This window comes from Apostichopus japonicus, chromosome 2, assembly GCF_037975245.1.
Source record: "Apostichopus japonicus isolate 1M-3 chromosome 2, ASM3797524v1, whole genome shotgun sequence".
In the NCBI taxonomy this organism is placed as follows: domain Eukaryota; kingdom Metazoa; phylum Echinodermata; class Holothuroidea; order Aspidochirotida; family Stichopodidae; genus Apostichopus; species Apostichopus japonicus.
The window spans coordinates 10,407,818-10,430,100 of NC_092562.1; the positions used below are offsets into that span (position 1 = coordinate 10,407,818).

General features: G+C 39.0%; 1 protein-coding gene across 3 annotated transcripts in view; it reads left to right on the top strand.

Annotated features, from left to right (window-relative positions):
* Nucleotides 1-10,763: 10,763 nt before the first annotated feature.
* Nucleotides 10,764-22,283, top strand: part of LOC139977612 (uncharacterized) — a 39,948-nt gene continuing 28,428 nt past the window's right edge. For 2 of the 3 annotated variants that reach the window (XM_071987048.1, XM_071987066.1), the window contains exons 1-2: nucleotides 10,764-10,922; nucleotides 20,750-20,882. In XM_071987048.1, the coding sequence (XP_071843149.1) occupies nucleotides 20,751-20,882 (132 nt within the window). In that variant the 5' untranslated portion in view covers nucleotides 10,764-10,922; nucleotide 20,750. Of the gene's footprint in view, nucleotides 10,923-16,693; nucleotides 16,855-20,749; nucleotides 20,883-22,283 lie in introns of those variants that run through there. The other variant, XM_071987056.1, reaches the window with a different exon arrangement.

A 22,283-nucleotide genomic window follows, 5' to 3' on the forward strand; every position in this document is an offset into this window, starting at 1 on the left:
GTCATCTTTAGCTTATATTATAAAGGATCTTTAGCTTATACATATACGACAGCGATTTTTGTTCAGTTTAGAGACCCAAGAATCAAGCTTATTTGAGCCCTATCTGTGTTAGATCGTGGATGAACACCGGCTTATTTCAAGCCATTTCTTTTCGATAACTGTTCAGAGAATAACGGACAGGGCCTTCGCTCCCATTACTGCTACCGGGACGCGAATTCCCCCCCCCCCCCCAAACAGGTTTGCAATTATGTGTAAATAATCGCTCATGATTGGGTCGCCGGGAAAGGTACGTCATCACCATTGAAACCTGGCACTTCGAGGTTACCAAAATGTTTAAATGGAGATACGTATAAATCAACAGAAAAGTTGTGTAAGCCTTGATAAATCGCGTACCATTTTCCAAATTTAGTAGACAGGAAAATCCAGACTAATTATACGGCCTAATCTAGTAATCAACAACAAACATTAATCTGTTCATTTTTCAGTGACATCAATGAACTCATTTATGTTTTGTCATTTTATGACATATGGACCTTGTCATTCTTCTGATTCAGCGTATGTCCTCTAACTTCCAAGCGATTGTCATTATTGATGCTGACGTCACGAGCAATCTGATTTGCTGAAAACTCTGGAATTGCAAAGCTGAAACAAATTCGCTCCCGGGACCGCCATTTAACGTCCCCATCCGACGGACGATGGTGTATAGCCCAGCAGCGAAGTAGCCAGGAATTTGAAAGGGGGAGCACTTTTTGCGATTGATATGGATTTTCCAAGTTGTAGACACGACTATCTGAGCGAAGCGCCACCATCGGTTGGCGCATAGCGTACAAGAAAATTTTTGGTTTTACAAACCCCCCAGATGGCCGGAAACGGCTCTTCCCGAGTGTTCATTCTGGTTCCCTGGCCTCTTGCTAACTTGAGACACCTCATTCAATATCACTTTTAAACCTAAAAGACAAATGAGTCAAAATAGTACGTAATTCAATACTACATAATGTATTTAAAATTAACAAGGTACATGTACAGAGTAGTCTTATGTTTCAACTTCTGATACTTATGGATACAAAGATAGGCCTGAAATGTCTTTGATACAACTATAGCCAGTAATTGTCTTTGATGCAACTGTAGCTATTAAATGTCTAATTCAATACTACATAATGCATTTAAAATTAGCAAGGTACACGTACAGAGTAGTCTTACGTTTCAACTTCTGATACTTATAGATACAAAGATAGGCCTGAAATGTCTTTGATACAACTATAGCCAGTAATTGTCTTTGATACAACTGTAGCTATTAAATGTTTAAGTTAGCCTAATAAGAGAAGGCGAGAGCTATCCGACGATTGCCATCTGATGCAAATTTCTCAACTGTTTTCTCAACTGAAATATTATCTGCGTAAACGGGTTCTTAACTACATGTTAAAAAACTGACAGGATCGGATCCTAGTCTTTTTCGGCTGGTAGAGTGTTGAATGAAACGGCACGCGATAGAAATGACAGCCTAGATGACAGTAGAATAAGTCACCTAATTTAGCCATATTCTTGTTACGTTCATTTCAATAGTTTTTCCTGTCTACATGACTTAAACTCGTCCAGCAAGCTTATCGATTTGAATTATGGGTGTTTTAAAAAAAAAAAATAACTTGGCCAAAGAAAATGTAGGCCCGGGCCTACAGTGCTACATACTGGCTACGCCCTGATGATATGATATCATAATCAGCAGATTTTGTTTCCTGTTTGAATTCTTTTACATGTTCTTTTACATAATATATCAGAAAGACAAACATAGTGCTCTTTTACAATTTTTCCAGTAGGATGATTCTTGTTTATTGCCCAATGTCTGTACTTTAATACATTTGACGAACTTAACTGATGGACAATATAAACTTTCATATTTTGTAATATTGCCAGATATGCAGTGGCCTAAAAACAAATATCGTTATCGCAGTGTATTAGCAGTGTAATAATTATTACAGGAAGTGCGTATCACGTACGATTGCTAGCTTAGCTTCATAACATGCTGTTCGTGCAACACCTTAGCACGACTCATAGAACGAACGTTGTCGACGTTGTTGTGCATACAGTTCGTGACATTCCATAGAGTGCGGTTAGGTAGGCAATATGTATTTTATTACACAGTGGCCAACTGTAGGTTTGTAATTGGCTATAAGCTAAATTTAGCTAATTGCATCTGCCAAACTAAGTAAGTAGTTGAATCAGTAGGCGTGAATGTTACTACGATTACAATCGAGTTAACAGAGCTGACGAGTATTCAAGATCAAAAGAGCACTGACAAAATACCATGCTAAAAACGGCAGTTTAAAAAAAATCGACACTGAAAGGGGGGAGCAGTCGCTCCCCCTGCTCCCCCCTGGCTACGTCCCTGGTCGAGGCAGCCATTGGACACAATGTACCATAAATTCTAATCGAACTATACGTAGTCTATATGATATTAGATTTTCGGGAGGGCGATTTTGTAATTTTTTTTTTGGAGAGGGCGAGGAGGCGGGGCTAGGAGGGCGCCGAGGGGTCAAATGTCTGGTCAGTGTCACAGGCTCACTCGAATTCGTGATCTTCCTACAGTTGTTCGCCGCTCGTCCCATTCCAATTGTCTATACTACGTATACCTCCTTATGCATTAGGCCTAATAAAACGAAGCCACGGTGACCGAGAGACTATACTTCGCACCAATATGTGCCTCAAACATAGGCGTACGGGACCATTTCAGTTTGGGGGGCAGAACTTTTTGTGCCCGAAAGTTCCCGTGACACTATCTAAGCGGAGCGCCACCATCGGTTGGCGCGTAGCGTAAAAGAAAATTTTTGGCACACAATGCCTCTCAGATTGCCGGAAACGGCACTTCTGAGGCCTTGCAAGTTGCATCTAAACATTCTTTATTATATAATCTCACGTTTTAGAAATTTACACTTCCCCAAAAATTTGGTGAATTAGAAGAAGACAAAATGGTAACATCACTTTGAAGGAGAAAAATGGGACAGTATATTTTTGAAGCTACTATTTAGTAACCTTATTTATTATTTTAACACAGTACTCAGCTACCTCCAGAAAAACATATACATTGTTCAACGACACGTAGGCGGGATAATGTCGCTGTGTCGGGTGAGACTGCAATTTGTCTCACAAAAAGTATAAAATATAACAAAGAATATGATAAAGCCCGTACTTCTAGGCTTGTAAGCACTCCCCCCCCCCCCCACCATCCATGAAAAAGAAAATGTTTCTTCTATATACACTCATGTTGGGGATGTCCAGGTCAAGGGCGGCGGAAGCACTTTTAATCTGGGGGGGGGGGGGCACCTACATCAAAGGGCCTTTTTGCAGAAATTCGATTGGACTGATGCAGCCCTATATTTAGTACCCTTTATAACTCTTATTGTATTATCTTATTTGTGTATACACATCACTCCATCAACGCCCCCCCCCCCCCCCAAAGGAAAATATGCATACTAGCACTGCAATATCCAATACGCAAATTGGGAAACAAGGAACAAGTTTTTCTCTTGAGACAAAATGAAGTGAAATCATGCTAGTTGCTAATGTAGGAATCTTCCGAATTAGACTGGTTTTTTTCTTGTTAATATCTTAACAATTTTTTTCCATTCGAAATAGCTTTGAGTTTGATCCACAGAAATTCATTAAAAGTCACGGGCTTAGCCAGGATTTACAAAGTTCTATGCACGACTATCTGAGCGTAGCGCCACCATCGGTTGGCGCGGAGCGTGCTATAAAATTTTTGGTTTTACAAACCCCTCAGATGGCCGGAAACGGCCCTTCCCGAGTGTTCATTATGGTTCCCTGGCCTCTTGCTAACTTGAGGCACCTCAATTTTTATGTAGAAAAAAGTCACTTTTTTAACCTGAGGAAAAGTGGGGGGGGGGCACGTGCCCCTGTGCCCCCCGGTTCCGCCGCCCTTGGTCCAGGTATACAATTGACTAGTTAGAAAAAAATGATCGTGCAAAAAGCGTGGTAGCCCAGATGAACTTCGCTTACAGTGGTGTTACACGGAAATATTCGGGCATAATGATGCTAAATAAAGAAAATCATGGAATTGTCGGGCAAAAATTTGAAAAAGATTCGGGTAAGCTACTGCATATTTATATTTACATATATTTCCAGATGACAAGAAATTCGGGCAAAAGTCCTGAAAAATTCGGGCAGCCTAAGAGGAGGAAAAAATATATATATATATATATATATTTTTCGCCTCTTAGGCTGCCCGAATTTTTCAGGACTTTTGCCCGAATTTCTTTTCCTCTGGAAATTTGGGGGGCAGTCTGCCCCCCTGCCCCCCCCCCCCCCGCCTCGTACGCCTATGGCCTCAAAACCTCGAAATTGCCCCTGTTTATACTGACTAGAAATTCCCGTTTCTGACATTTTGTTAACGAAATTTACATTGTTTCCCTTTTAAAATGTACACATGATAAAATAACGTTGAAAAATGTTTGCTCTTTATTCTACCCTTCACCGACATATCTTGTACCCAACACGAGTCCCGGTCATTCACTCGGAAGTAACGTCTTAATTGTGCCTGATAATTTGTTTTAATCACGGTTTGGTCGAATGTTAGCAATACGGCAAAGCGGTATCACAAATCGACTAGTCAAGCCAACCGAATTCGCGCGCATTAGTACGCGCAAGTTGGCTTCATAAGAACGCGCTAACCAGAAATCATATTACTGAAATGTTCCAGCACGCGCGTGCACTGGCTTCATCTCTTATACTGTTAGTGGGTATGTGTGCGTGGGCGCGTGGGTAAGACGTATTATAGTTACGCATCAAATTAAGCGCCTTCGATCGGAAATATACATTATATCTTTGGCCCCTGATCACAACACATTTATTTTAAATGCTCTGAATATTTGCGAACAGGGACCAATCAGGTGTGTTACTATGTGACAAAACATTGGTAACATATCAGTTTATTTGTAACATTGACCCTCCTTAGACATGGAATCATGTTTTATAGTGCAGATGTGTTAGATCGGACATTTCGTCATGCGCATATGGATCGGTATTACGATTTGTTCAAAACATGTTTATCATCATCTATATAAAAGTGGTAACATTTTCATTTGTTGTTTTAGTTTATCATATGGGAAGAAAACTTTTCAGGAGAAAACAAGTAAAGAACAAACAAAACCGCCAACGAGTAAGGTAAATCATAACAGTAGCTGTAGGCCTACTTCAAATACATATAAAGTGAATTGTTCCTTACTTCGATCGTAAACCATAGGCAACTGTGTAGGTGTGTGAAATTCAAACACCATGACTATGTATTTACGGCATGAATAGTGCAACGGAGAGGACGTCTCCGCCCCTTCACCTCGGGTTCCCCCCCCCCCCACACACACACACTTTCCTACCTCTCTTTCTTTCTACTTCCTTCTCGCTCAAGTATCCTCGCTCTGCTATCCGTTTATTATACTGTGATGCTATTGGTCATCATATCTGTCGCCCTCTATTTATTCAGGCTGCATGTCACCCGTTTTTAGCCACATGTGCTTTCCATGTGGGCAGTGACGATCATTGTGGTCGGACGTATTTGTATCTGTATCGTATTCGTCTTTATACACGTTTGTGTGTATCGTTATAGGACTCTACTTCGGTATTGAGACCTCGTTTGTAACCATTTTCCTTTTAAATACATGTTTTTCTATTTATTATTGAGGGCTTCGTGCCGATGTATTGTGGCTGATTGTAAATCTCAACGTGTAATAGCAATCTCTGCATGTAATAGCGAGGTTCAAGGCTCTTCACTAAAACACATCCAAGCCGCATATGTTTCCATATACCACCAGTCCTCAGTAGGGAATATTTAGGCGCCCCGGAATCTTAGACTGAGTTAACGTTACAATACGCATACCTATAAACTGAGAATACTTATCGTAATAACATTACAATCTGTCTTGTAACTTATTTATCCTGTTCGTTGTTATGAAACTTGAAAATAAATTCGCTTATGTCAAACTGTCGGGTATATGGTACCGTATAACCAGGGAGATGAATATAGACACTTTTCGTTGTCTTCTTCCTCCCCAGCTCCCATGATTTTCGAGTTCAGAGATGAGCTTCATGTGATCATGTCTCCTCTGCCTGTCAGAGGATGGAACTTTCTAATGTTACCTACATCCCTCCGGGAGATCTGGAAGAGTTAAGTCAAGGATGAGTTATACGTATGCCCCATCTTTCTAGGAGGAGGTACAGGTGATGGGGATGTACAACTAATGAGAATCATAGCAAGTACTTTGTGCAGTCAAGACCGAGTGTGTATTAAACATCTGAATGAAGGAACTGTCGGTCAGGTAAAAACAGTGTTATATTCTCCCACAATGCTTATGCGAGGCACGATTGTGATACATTATGATGCGTCTTGTCTTATGAAATGATTCAACTGATGAAACTTACTTATTTAAATATTTGCTTTTACAAGCCATGTATTTTTAGTGTTTTCATTTCATTTAAAATGATTTTTCCCTTCATCACTTTTCACATGAAGTCAAGTGTTCTGAGAGCATTTACAGGGCTTGAAGTCCAATCCAACAGTGTCGGCGTCACTTCGGCCCCAGATAATAGACCATTTCCTACCATCGTGTAAGAATTCGTTACGAACGACCGAACTTGTATATTACGTTCTCACTCTATGATGCCACCGAAGAATCTTATCAATAGAAGATAATTCTACACAATTAGTGGCGCTGGACATATGTTCTCCACTGAGGGACATGCAAGTCAGACATTGGTTACATTGTGACCTCAAATCGGACAACATACTGCTGCAGACAACCAGCCTGTGTAGCGAGGACACTGACGACCTCTGGAACAGGCGCGTAGCCAAGGGGGGGGGGGCGAAGGGGGCGAACGCCCCCCACTTGAGCATATTTTTTGGTATGTATTTATGATATTGCTAGTAATTTCAAGCTTAAATGCAACTTACAAGGCCTGGGAAGTGCCATTTCCAGCGATCTGGATGGCATTTTCAGCCAAACTTTTCTTGTACGCTTCGCGCCAACTCATGGTGACGCATCGCTTAGATAGTTTTCAATTCAGAATCTACGGCTCTGATAGTTTGCCTCCAGGTTCGCCCCTCCCTTGGCAATTTCCTGGCTACGCGCCTGCTCTGGAATAACGTCGACCAGCAGTGCATCATGGGAACAAACCAACATATATCTAGGAAGTTCCTACCGTTAAGTCAAATCCAAACTACAAAACTAAATTGATTGACTTTAGTTTGACAATTGACATGGATGATGAAAGACAATACTTAAAATACACAGACGAAAGACAAGCAGAGGTGATGCAGAATTCCTTCCATGTTGCACCGGAAGAAATAACGGGTCAAAGAGCATTTAGCAAAACGTCTGAAGTATTTTCCATCGGCCGAATCCTGAAAGACCTGAGTGTCGTTGGGAAATTACCTTTTGTTGCGTCTTGGAGATCAATGTATGAATCCAGAAGAAAGACCGACCCTGGGTGACGTCATAAACATTATGAATGGCATCATACATAGCATGCAGTAATCACATGTTACAATGATGAACTCAGCTATACGAGAACAATGTTTGAAAGGGAAACCCGATACCGATTATTAAAGCATTGAATAACACCATGCAGTTTTAAGTGCAGTAAAATTGCTGAGGGTCATTGTATTTTTAAGGGCTGTCTTATAAAATGTCACATATTATATTGTGGAAATTTCCTTTAGATGTTGTGCATGTGCAATAAACTTTATAGAATATGGCAACGAAAAGAAAAGTGGATCCATTAACAATACCTTCTGCATATAACTACTGTCAAAATATTAAAAATTTAAAACTTGTTAACTAGTATGCACAGTAGATTCAGTGAAGTGAAGTACTAATATTTATGCTTCTGATTTAATAATTGCACGTTGCATTTATGCACACAAAAGTACCTACAAATTCAAATGTTAAATACATCCAGAAAGAAAATCCAAGTTCTGCTTTGACAAGTTCATAGTAATAAAGACTGTTTTCAACATAGGTGTACATATACATTTTATTTCATAAAATGTCATACTTCGCTTTTATTGTAGTTGTTCTTGCTTCTTAGTTCTATAGTTCAGCTATTTATATATCGATGACGTCATGAATCTGGCTGCTAGGAGACTGATTAGCGATATGGGAATGGAATAGTCTATATCGAAGAACCTGCCCCACTGCATTATTTGAAAAATTAACATCAACGAAAATTAATCATTTTTCTTAAGAATAAGAGCCTCGTCCTTCAATGGTCGGGGGGGGGGGGGGTTAGGGAGAAGAAACCAGGAAACAAGCAGTTTGAATTATATGTCTAATTGTACTACTGAAAACTTCAAGTTCTTCAAAGCACATTTCTTTTCTGTAGTGTATAGTGAGATATATCTGAACCATGTGATGACAATATTTGGCATGATGCATAACTACAAATATCATCCTCAAATGTTTGTATTTATTGCCAAGAATGGATTCGGTTTGACTATTGTTGTTAAATCACATACATCCCTTCTGAGAAAGAGAGGAACCTTCAACTAATTACCAGTTTTATCCAAGAAGATAAACGAATCTCGCAAAAGATGAACGTAGTTTCATGATAAACAAATCGCTTTGTTCGCAATGTAATGAAGTAATGTTGATATCAACAGTAAACATGGTGACGAATTATTAGACGTCATTATGGCGAAACAATGGAACACTTCAGTGTGGAGGTGGCTACATTATTACGTAATACATGGGCGCATGAAGAAATGTCCGATCTAATAAGCCTACATAATGAAAACATGATTTTATATGTAAGGAGGATCTAATATGACACTTAAAATGATATATTACAAATGTTCATATCACATAGTAACTCAATAGATTGGTCGTTTTACGCAAATGGTGAGCCCCAAAACTGGAACTAAGGATATTTTTGAGCGCCGACCGACGGCGCTAAATTTGACGGTGACGCCTATATATTTTTATATCCAGGTTAGAATGTCCCTAGTTGGTAAAAGTGAATCCGTGACGTTTCAACCGTTTGCATCGTTTAAGATTGTGGGTAGTTGAGGTTATTTTCAAATGTAAACTTGTTTTCTTAGCCCATAAAACACATCGGTATATGAATTGGTGAAGTGTGTGTTTCGCATCAGTTCCGTTTCAATTTGTTATAAATATGAAAAACATCCGCCGTTTAGACTATGCTTTCATAACTAAGGCAATTTACCTCGGAAGAAGATGCAACTTTCATCAAATCATCAGAACGACTTTAATCAGAAGCTATATCCCTTGTAAGTAGGAATAATTTTTCCCGTATTTAGGCATGCCTATAGTTTTTTCTGTTACCGTTTGAAAGGTATAGTTCGCAACCTACGGAAGCGTAGAAAAGACATTGCATTGACGAGTGACCAACTTGACAAAACGACAATTTTCTGCAAATTGACGAGTTGTCGAGATGGTAACGTGACAAAATTCAGAAAATTGACGTTTTGACGAGATAACGGATCTCGTCAATGCAACAATTTTCTGCAAATTGACGAGTTGCTGACTTACTACCATCAGGGGCGTAGCGAGCGGGGGGGGGGGTGTGTGGGGGGGTGTCACACCCCCCCAATAATTTGGTCGCTGTCGGCAAATTTTGGGTCTGTCGGCAAAAGGAGAAAAGGTGAAGAGAGCGGAAGGGGAAGAAAGAAGGAAAGCTGAATAGAAAAAGGAGAACGGGAGCTTCTTCCGTGCCAAATTTGACTTAAAATATGCACCAGATTGCATCTAAGGACGTTCAAACTAATTTTTCCAAAGGGGAGGGGTAGACCCCCTACCCTTAGACCCATCCCCCATTTCAGTCACCACTTCCAGATCCGTCGGCAAATCAAATTTGACTTAAAATATGCACCAGATTGCATCTATGGACGTTTCAAACTAAAAAAATTCCAAAGGGGAGGGGTCACCCCCTCCCCTTAGACCCCTACCCCATTTCAGTCACCACTTCCAGATCCGTCGGCAAATCAAATTTGACTTAAAATATACATCAGATTGCATCTAAGGACGTTTCAAAACTAAAAATTAGACCCCTCCCCCATTTCAGTCACCACTTCCAGATCCGTCGGCAAATCAAATTTGACTTAAAATATGCACCAGATTGCATCTAAGGACGTTTCAAAACTAAAAAATTGCCAAAGGGGAGGGGGACACCCCCTCCCCTTAGACCCCTCCCCCATTTTAGTCACCACTTCCAGATCCGTCGGCAAATCAAATTCTCCACACCCCCCCAACAAAAAACCCTTCGCTACGCCCCTGACTACCATCTCGACAAAATTCAGAAAATTGATGTTTTGACGAGTTAACGGATCTCGTCAATGCATCAATTTTCTGCAAATTGACGAGATGCACACTGACTACGTATACCATCTCGACAAGATGACAAAATTCAGAAAATTGCTGCATTGACCAGATCCGTTATCTCGTCAAAACGTCAATTTTCTGAATTTTGTCGTTTTTTCGAGATGGTAGTAAGTGTGCAACTCGTCAATTTGCAGAAAATTGCTGCATTGACGAGATCCGTTATCTCGTCAAAACGTCAATTTTCTGATTTTTGTCACGTTACCATCTCGTCAACTCGTCAATTTGCAGATAATTGTCGTTTTGTCAAGTTGGTAACGCGTCAATGCAATGTCCTTCTACGCTTCCGTAGCAACCCCACACATCTAGCAAATTAAAACAACTGCCTAGCATATTCAAGTCATCTTTTCATGGGTACATACGTTACATATTTTTACTTCTCCTCCTTAATTGCACAACCACAACAAGTCATTAACATAGGCTCTAAACTTGGCTTAGGTCCACGGCAAAGCACCAGAATTGGCACGAAGAGTCTACCGATTCATCTCCGTTTTACGTCTGATGATAGGTGTCTTCAGTAATCACGTAAGATATTTTTACTCATGCCCCATCTTTCACTACCTTTTCCCCTTACCCTACGAATATCTCAGCAAAAAATGCGATTGGCCCCGTTACTGTTAGTTACTAATAGTAATGGTACATTACTACTAGTTGGTACCTTGGTACAAGGCCTAGATCGTTATTTGCTAACCGTAGTAGCAGAGGTACAACCATATTCGTACCGTACAGTAGTGATGCACGGCACACCACAGCCTAGGTATGACGGTCGTAATTGTGATCGAAGGCCTAGTCCCAAAATAGTGAGAATTGTCACTAATAGGATATCGTGAAATTAGGTGAATAGTTCGATTCTACACTCCTTCTGTTCATCCACCTTTTGTTTGACAGTCATAAACCATGGTGCATCTGACTGTGAGTGTGGTGTGGTATATGTGCATCTTTAGTCTAGGCCTGTGCATGCCACAGAGGGTGTGTATGTGTGACACCTGCTTGTTGTCAGGTTATGAATGAATAATTTGATGCATTTAACAGACAGATGTAGTAGGCTTAAAGGCATTGAAGACTCCAAACCGCGTGCCGAGCTCTGAAAAGTTAACTCTCCGTTGCTTGAAAGTGAAATTTTCTGCTTGTCGCTACAAAATGCAGACAGTAATGGAACGTGATACCTTGTTATCTTTAGCTGGACCTGAGATGACCATCGCTGTATCATGTGTACACTGTGCTGTGGGTATTGACCGCAGCTGTATGTACTGACTGTACACTAGTGTCTAATTACCAAAGGTAGCAAGCTGTGTGCGTATTATCTGGGATCGATGGTGGTGTCTAACACTTCTGTTACACCTCATTCGAAACTAGGTCAGATTACCGGCATTAGACGTTTCTTTTTGCTCGAGTCTTCAACACCCTTTAATTGCCTCATAAGTAGAGTAATCACCCCTTTATATTAAAGACACTACTATTTTTAGTAGAGGTCAAATGTCAACAGAGGCCAAAATGTGAAAAGGTGATCAAGATATGTCAAGAAGATGCATCAAGAAGATGCTTCATTATTGATACAAAAACAATAAATGATGTTAGTGGAAGTTCAAGAAACTTTCAGATTTAAGCAGAAATCCAATAATGCTATATCTTCAGCCACAATTTCTTGCATGATTCAACTACTTAAATTATTATTTTAAATGATCAATATTGTAATTATCAAAAATGTTCAGATTTGTTTAATTTATTTGGAATGAAACTTTAATATATATTACAACTTTGTTATCAAATTGATCAATTTCACAATTAATGCAAACAGCTTCTTAATAACGTATCTGTAGTATGTTACTGCTCTCTAAGTACTTTGACTGATGATCTGTAAGACACTAGTGTGGTGGTCCTAATTTGATTGAAAAGTGAGTTGCTCTGTGGTTGCTGCAAAGATTTAGGAATAAGGATGGCTTTATATTGGACTGCAGAGGTCATGGACTGATGGACAAATGACGTATAATGTGTACAGTTCTTGTGACATGGAGGTAAACGTGAAGGCAAGTCATCTCTCGCTCTTCATTCCAAACTAGTGTGCTCCAACCAAAACTCTAGACAGGTGAGCGAATTGAAAAGTGGATACCTTCTGCATAACTACTGTCAACATATTAAAAATGTTCTCTCTTAAAACTTGTTAACTAGTATGCACATTAGATTGAACAGTGAAGTGAAGTACTAATATTTAGGCTTCTGATTTAATAATTGCACATTGCAAGCAATCACACAAAAGTACCTTCAAATTCAAATGTTAATTACATTCAGAAAGAAAACCAAAGTTCTGCTTTTTTAAGTTCATCTACATTGGTGTACATATAAATTTTATGAAATTATAAGTATGAAACTGTATCCACTAAAAATAGAGGGCGCTGTCATATCGGTCATTTATAGTTCTGTGAAACTTTAAAAAGCTCCAGTGTCTGAAATCAAATCTCTGATGGAGACTTCTGATTACAATAGTCGAGGGGAGTTGGACACAAGAAAGCGCATGATGAACAATTGGCATCCTCATGTATCTAGAGAGAATCTTGACTACAGGGCAGCCTACAGTAGTAAATTATTTCAGCAATGACTTTGTAGTTACCAGTGCAAAATATGCATACAGTAGACCTGTATGTTACTTTGTTTAGTTTAAAGGCATTGAAGACTCTCCCCAAACCTCGTGCAGCTATCTGAAAAAGTTAACTTTCTGTTGCTTGCAAGTGACGTTTTGTTCGTGTCGCTACAAAATGCAGACAGTAATGAAACGTGATACCTTGTTCATTATTATCTTTAGCTGGACCTGAGATGTCCATCCCTGTATCGTTTATACACTGTGCTGTGGGTATTGACCACAGAGCACTGACTGTACACTAGTGTCTAATTACCCGGTATGGTAGCAAGCTGTGTGTATTTTCTGGGATTGATGGTGGTGTCTAACACTTCTGTTACACCTCATTCGAAACTAGGTCAGATTACCGGCATTAGACGTTTCTTTTTGCGTGAGTCTTCACACCCTTTAAATGAACTGTAAGCTATTGGATGTGTACTGTACTGTACATGGTTCACAGTAGTGGTGATTATTCAGAATGAGTTTTGTGATTTTGAGCTCTGGATCTGATATGCATTGATGCCCAGCGAATTGAAGATCTGATTCTATATATGTACACTAGTGTTCACACATGTCAGGAAGTTTATGCTGGCTGGGGATCTGATCTGAATCTGATCCTCTGCTCATTCTACATTGTGAACATGACCTCAGTGTGATGTGTGCAGCGGCCTTGGCCTTAAAGATTTACTACTTGTACCCTATGCAACCTTCCACAATTAATTTCCAACAAAAAACATTATTGAATCGGAATTTGGTTTTGTTCCATTCTCAGCCGTGAGAAATTGATTGATTTATACAGCAGAACATTATTTATCATAATAGAGTAAGTACTGTGTATAGTGGAATAAACCTAACTTCTTACCGTAACTTTAGTAAAATGGGCTGTATTTGTGAAAATTACCTTCTAACTTTGATCTATCTATGTTGTGAACTTGTGATAATTTATCTCTCATGCAAAGGATGTAGTCATGTAACAAAATACTGCAAATAGTTTTAAAATGGATCGGTGTCCTGTGAATTCGGATTGTCAATATTTCCTTGTGCGGAGACTGGTGAGTTTGTCACTGGTAAATATCCCAAAGTAGGTAAGTTTTTGAATGTGCAGGTAATTCATTGAATGCGCGCATACACAAGTAGTGGGCTTTGAACACATACGTAAGCACGGTACTATACATTAGAGCTTGGCTGGACTGTGGCTGAATCATCTATCCAGCAAGTATACAGTGTAAAATTCTGGTAATTTTTGCCATTAAATGTTACAACAGATGGCTTAAACTTTTGAAAAAGGCTAGTGAAATTTCCAAGAACGCGTGCTAATTTGCAGCTAACTAGTGCTAGATGTCATACAATATGACTGAACAGTCATCTTAATCCGCATTGCAGAATATCAGTACTAGGAAAGCCAAATTCTATATATCAAAGCAGGTAATCAGTTCTTATTTCTTTTTTACAGTGGTTTTAGAAATTAGTACATGTGTTGTCTAGATATTATAGCGAGCTCAGCTGAAATTGCTGAATATATTTAGAGAAAAGGTCCTAAAAAAAACATTGAAAACCTTTCATATTGTTGTGTAATAATATGGAATATGTGCCAAGATATATGTTTGTTGGAATTATACCTGTTTTCTTTCTCTTTTCAAGAGGTTGAAATGATTAATACAGTGTATGCTATTGTACATACATGCATATATGTCAAACAGAAACTAATAAGTAGCAATGTAAGGAGGAAGCAGGATTTTTATGTAGACGTTCAACAAAAGTTTCTAAGAAAACTTTAGTTTCAAACCCCTGGAGTACACAAAGGTAATTGCCAGACTTTTGAAGTGCTCAGCCATTGAGTTAATGAGCTGCAACATTTTTTTTAAAGCTCTTCGACACTAAAATCCCATCATAGTGTACAGTAGGTCTTAAGCCTGACTGAGCCCAGTTTCATCGAAAATATAATGACGTACAAGTATTTAGAAAGAAGAAATAAATGTAAGAAATTCTCCAGTATTAGCAATGTTACAGTTAGTGAAAAAAAGTCCCCAAAATATTTTGCGTCCCCCCAAAAAGCGTTTATTACATGACCTACTGTATGTTTACAAGTGTAGTTGTAAAGATGCGATTGTATCACTGCCTATACTTTGTGAATGTTCTACACAATGTGTAGGACAGATGGCACAGTACCTCTTCCAACCGCCCTTGTACTTCCCTATTCGCCAAAACTGTCGTAGCTCCATGCTTTGACCTTGCAGCGATTTTACCAACAACCAAACATCCCCGTAGCTACAGTGTGCATATCTCTCGCTAAATTCCACAGTTCACGACTGTTCATATGCCTGCTCAATCTTTGGAGTTTCAACTACACATGCGCGATCCTCAAAACCTGATCCAACGTTTAACCAGCCCTGGTGCTGTAGCTTTGCAGTGTTTGCAAACAACCAGCTCCACTTACTGTAGCTTCACTTAGTTGTTATCGTTTGCTGGATTTTGTTGTACGCATGTTACACACAGAGCCAGGCTATGGTACTTAGCCATTACAAGCTATATATACAGTATATATAGTAAAACCTTGCTTGAACATAAAGTCTGTTACATCAATATAGCCAGGTTTCTATGAGTAGGTTTCTTAAACTTCTCTAATTCACTGGTCATAGTTTATGCTATATCCTCTGTATATAAAAAAAAATAAAAAAAATACATAGAAAACAAAACTTAAAGGGTGTGAAAACTCGCACACAAAGAAACGTCTCATGCCGGTAATCTGACCTAGTTTCCAATGAGGTGTAACCGAAGTGTTAAACACCACCATCGATCCCAGAAAATACACACACAGCTTGCTACGGTCGGTAATTAGACACTAGTGTACAGTCAATATATACAGCTACAGTCAATACCCACAACACAGTGTACATAGCAGCCTGGACATCTCAGGTCTAGATAAAAGATAACAAGGTATCTTGTTTCATTACTGTCTGCATTTTGTAGCGACGAGAAGAAAACGCCATTTGCAAGCAACAGTAAGTTAACTTTTTCACATGGCTGCACGCGGTTTGGGGCGAGTCTTCAATGCCTTTAAATTGCCAACCTGTTAGTACGAGTCTTACATATAAATCTATCATAACCAGAAGTGGTGAGCAGAGTTTTTTGAGGGATACACCCTGATAGAGGCGTACTGGCCTATAAGCTTTCAGTAGATTTTTTTCATCCCCTTTCAGTCTCTCCAGTATTCCAGCATATTTCTTGTAACTCATTCCTGTATCCCATCCTGACCTGTATCTATATAGATTTTCTACATTCATGAGCTGGGGTGTATGATGCATCCATGGGCCGGATTTCCTCGGACAAATGTAGTGTAAACAAGTATCAAGTATGGGTACATAGATTCCCGACATTGTTTTTACGTAACTCAGAAGGTGATTCGTGAATGTGCACAATTAGGTGTACTGTTTTTCGATGAGGGAATTTTGTACCTTGTTTGTTTGATCAGTAGAGAGATCCAGATCAACTTCTGTTTATTTTATAGCTTCTTTTACCCAGCCTTATCATTAACGACTCGGGTGACTCTGAGCTTTATAACATATGTACTGAACACTGGTTTATCTAGATCAGCAGAACTAAAAAAAAAAAAAAAAAGTTCAAGGGTCATTTTGGTTGAAGACACCCCCTAAGGACTCCTTTTTTTTGGTAACAGTTTACATACAGGGCTGCTACATATATTACCACCTTGATATCGGTACCACTCTGGTTTGGTACACAATTACTGTACTGTACTACTGGTCTTTGGGGATCTTCTGATTCTTGTAGAGCTGCTGTTCACTGTAGCTGGATTGAACCTCGAGGGTGTTTCTTAAAACTCAGGTATGGTAAATATTTCAGAAATTATTTATAATGGAAAACAAGATTGACCTTCTAGCATTAACAAAAAAGATGGAAAAGAGACTTACTGTATGATTGAAATAACAAGAGTAGCTGATACTGTAAAGACTTACACCAACATCTGTATGGTGTTGATCATCTGGATTCTCTGATTTTTAGAAAAACATTGAATTTTGATAGTACCTAGACAGCATCGTGGCATCTATATATTGAAGATAGCAGGAAATGTGGGTGGGGGGGGGTGGGAGGAGGGGGATGAGGAAGGGCTGCCATATATATGTCGAGATTTAAATCTTGAGACATGTCTTTTTATGCTATCTTACTGTATGTGAGTAGTATCCGTTGGATTTGCAAACTTGTTACATCTTTTGATAGTTTCGACAATGTAATATATACAGTGGAGGAACTTTCTCGATGGTTGATTTGATCATTTTGGTCGGAATCTTATATATTTAAATGCCAATCCTCTACCATTTCCATGAAGGTGTAGTACCCTTCATAGTCAAGTTGTTCCCCATAGAGTTGGGAATATGGCCACTTTCATGCTACAGTACGATCAAACTTATCATCCTTTCTTCAGATTTAAGTCAAATACGGTATTGGTCTACCTTACCTGTACATACTGTATGAAATCATATATATACAGTAGCATGTATATATATACAGGCATAGGCATTTGAACATTGGTGTCGGGAGATGCAAGAAGTAAGTGGGACTGCTAACTAGTACAGTTCGTTACAGGTACTTCTAATTAAGACACTAATTATCACATGTCCTGTATGTTACCAGTCTTTAACTACCTGCAAATAGGTAGAAATTGATCAAAATATTTTTGTCAAAGGTCACACATTTCAAACTTTCATCTACATTGTACGGCATTCTTCAAGGCCATTTGTCAGCTACATGAGAGGAGAACCTGCTATTTAGAACACTCTTAAATGTTTCTAGGAATAAAACACAGTAGAGAACTGTAGTTGTAACCTTAAGGAAAGTACAGGCACTTGGGGAGGTTTACAGCAATAATTATTAATTTTAAACATATTGAAATTTCTGGAAAATAAGTGAAAACTTTTCAAAAGGGAGCCTCTTCCACTGCCAGACAATTGTAGCACTTATCTATGAAGAGAAGAATATTCCACACTTTGTTAATTTGAAAACACCATCTCAAAAGTGTATCTTGTTCCTACTTTGAAATGGTTGATGTACAGTACAGTAAGGTATTATTTTTGACTGTACCCTAAGGAAGTACTATAAGTGATCTGTGATGTCATCAATGAGGGCAGAGGGCAGAAATGGAAGGGGGTGGGGGGGGGGTGGGGGTGTGGAGCGGGAAATCCATAGCTTCAAGGATGAATTAGTGGGATTGACTGATCCTCTGTCACTATAGATTGGTTTATCATTCTGCTTATTCAGCAAATCATGTCCCAGTTTTGACTTCACAATTATACAGTACAGGTCTGTTGCATACTGTACAGTACTGTACATACTGTACAGTATGTGAATATATATCAATGAGCTGTCACATTGTGGTTTCATAATGAGCTCAGTAGCCCAAGGAACAACTTCAGACTTTGTCAGACCCTCTGCATGATCCACATTGTTGCCCTCAGGAAATGTCGGAGACGAAATTACATTTCAACAAGTTTCCACGAGCAGGCCAGTCGATGTACAGTATGCGTCTATAATTAAAGAAGAGTATTGCAGATCAGTAAAATTGTAAAGCATCTACCCTACATTACAGTGCATGTAAAACTGTATAGATGTACCAGGGAGCTGCTAGAGTAGCAGCTCCCTGGATGTACGGTACCTGTTGTTCCAATCCAGTAAGCACACAGCGTGTGGGGGTGCTAAATTACAGCACATGTCTGATTGGATTTTCATTTCCGAGCAGACTCTTGTCATGAATATGGGTGACCTTCTCTTTTGACTTTGACCATGCTGTATTGTAGGCCGCCTGCTGCACTGCACAGTAGCAGTTGAGTGCTGTACTGTACTGTGTTTAGTTTTATGCTGGTACTGTGTAACATGTTTAGTGCATTCTGGGAGCTGAGTTTCACTTTCACGGATATGATACTGTGCATGTCTGCATACTAGTACATGTATGTTGATGTGAACACTGACAGTACTAAAGACATGCCAAATATCTAATCAAAATTTAACTGTTCATCTAGGCAGGAAATAAAGTGCTTTGAGGATGGTAGCAAAGGTGGGAGAGTTGTGGGCAGATGATGGGGGGGCGGGAGGGAGTGGGAGAGATATGAAGTTCAAATGATTAAAGGAAGCCTTGAGTTTCATCCATCTTGCAGTTAGGGGCAAAATACTGATGACCTTTGGATTATCCTTTATTTACTCTTTCCTGGTTTCTAATGGCAGGAAGTATTCTTCTGCCTGTAACAATGCTTTCTTATAATCTGTTAGGTCATTCGTGGTACAATTACTGTATGGTACTGTACTGTACATGTACTGTGTACACAGTACAGTCTAGTTTATATCAATGCAGTGTAAATTGTTATACTAAAGGAAAACAGTTGTTTACACCTGACACTTATATGATGTTGTAGTAAGCCAAATCACATATATACTGTATATATTATATATTTTTTTAAATATTCTGTGATGTTTGAGTACACACTCATATACACAGATATGAGCTTTTTTGACAGAAACGCGGACTTCTGCTGGCTTTCTTTCACCTCCGCAGTTTTTTTCTTACATTTCCGCAGTTTTGTATTTTTGCCAGACATCCGCTAATTTTAGCAAATCTGTGTCAAAAAAAGAATAACATTAATCAACGTTTCACCTACTCAGGAAAAGAATATCGTCAGTTAGAATATCCTCATTGCTGTTCTCTACTGGTATCATTTTACATACATTTAACACAGTGTCGGTGTATCGATGTACCGAGAGTTTCACAACATAGATACAGTTTGTATACATATTCAAAACAAACATACTGTACGTGCAACTAGTACAAAAGGCAGCATTTGAAGGGGTAGCCCTCGTATGTGATGTCCATCATGTATTTTTGGTCTAGTTGATATTCATGCAGCATGTGAGCCAGCCTGGACTAGACTGCTCATTGTTTGCGATCACTACCTCTGCCATACAGAGCCATACACTTTCTGAGATGTTTTTTTTTCTTTCTTTAGAAGTCAGGCTCAAGACTACCCAGGTGTAGACTTATATACTGTACTGTACATACATTAGCATGATTGATGGGGATGTTTATAATACACTGTGGACTATTAAAACTTTCTCATTACTCATTGTTGTCAAGTCAATTTTCTCTAAATATCTTCTGTGATGCTATATAGCCCTACTATAAACATGACCTGTATGTTTAAATTTAATATGCACATTTGTAAAAAATTGATGAAACTCAAGATGGGTAATTTCTAATTAAAATCAGGTGCGAATCAAGGATTTTTAAAAAGGAGGGGGGTATGTGGCCCTCGGGTCATTGAACCCCACTCCCTTGTAAGTGGGTCTGTGGATCTCCCCACGCCCTCCGCCCCCTCCCCCGCCCCCTGCCTCCCAATACAGTAAGAAACAGTTAAAACTGTGAAAGCACAATTGAGAGACTAACTACTTTAGCTATCTTCAAGACTGTGTACAAGCTTACTACAGCTTACTACTATGTACAGCTTACTACTATGTGTTGCTACATACAGTAGTAACCATCATGATGTTTCTATATGTGCACCCTAAGTGTGCTGTGTCATGTTATTTTAAACCTGCAATAATCCTTAAAGTTGGATGGCCTATTTGCTCTCTAATTTGCAGTAAATATCTGCTTCATTATATAACATGGTTGAGATAATATGTCTTTCTCATGACAGTTTGAAACAGTGTTCCTTTCTTTCCACTGGTCACACAGGATGTTGTCGGAGTTGTACTATGACCGGTTTGAACCCCCTGGTGTCAGCTACAAGGGCAAGCTGATTGGCGTGGAGTCGGTCCATGAGCCGAGGGGAGACAGAATGTGCCATGAGGCAATGAACAAACTCAAGGTATTATATTACAACTCTTCCTATCATTTTTTATTTGTTCTTTTTTTTTGGGGGGGGGGAGGGGAGGGGTTTTGGGGGTTGGGGGTGAGGAGGGACGAATAAAAACCAGGACATAACATTTATATTCGGTGTGATAAACGTTCATTAGATTAGTTTGAGTTTCAAAGGTATTGTACAATGGAACCAGATGTGTGTCAAGATGGATGCATATTATCACCATAGGCTGGGTAGAGACAGCTGTGGAACATGGGCTTAATATATAATATATAACATGTTCTAACATTAAAATGTTAAATAATGTAGCTATTTTGCAATGTAGACCTGTATTGAAAGTAACATTCTAAAGGTACAATATAGTATACGTGGTCATATAAGACTTAAAACTAAGTTAGTAATAATGAGGTGTCCCACTTTTCAGCCTAAGAAATGTGTTAACGCTAGATGCAAATATGATTATGAGTTCATTTTAGAACCACTTTGTGTGGAAACCACAACATTTTCTGCATGCAGTATTTGTTGAAAGTAACTTTAGCAAATCTTTAATTAGGATTGAATCAAAAGTAATACAAAGAATTCAATACAAATTGGGTCGGTAATTACTGTAGGGCACGATGTTGGTGTATGGTACAGTGGTATGTCATCTTGTTCTGGAGAGGAAGGATGTGGTCAGTGAAGTGATGTCACTCAATGACAAGTACTGTAATATCACATCAAACATACTGTACATATATGTGTGTGTGAGTTTTCTTTGTGAGTTAACTTGGGACAAATCTATCAATTTAAAATATAAATCTATCTGGTCAAGTTACAGTACTTAATCAGCATTGTTACACATGCAGAATTCTGTTATGAATGAACATCTTCCTTTCTTTTAAAGAGAAATAACATGACTTCTTCTCAAAAGAACCAAAACTTCTTCCAATCCTACAGATGATTGTTTGAAAACAAAATCGTAACAATCAAGCACAAAGATGGTTCGGTGCAGAGCTAACAACATTTCTATTACAGAGATTATCATGCTAAGCATACATGTTTATCCAAATCTCCTGTGATTTGATTGGCTAATAGTCCCTTACCGGTCGTCTGCAAACATTCTTGCATCTTCAGTGCTCAATGAATGCAACTATGTTGGTTCAACTGCAAAGTACTTTACGTTACTTTCCTCGGTGTACTGTAGAGATTGAGGAGTTTGTGGTACAGGCTATCATATGTACAAGTGTCCGCTCAAAAATCATAACGTTAAGCCTTGTTGTTACATACATGGTACGTACATTTCGACCATTTCGAGCATTCATGAATTGAAGATGCAAATGAATTGTTATGAGTTGAGACAATTTATGAATTTGGGAAGCTAACACCTCTGATACTGAAAAGGACTTTTCATTTCGCAGTGTTTTTGTT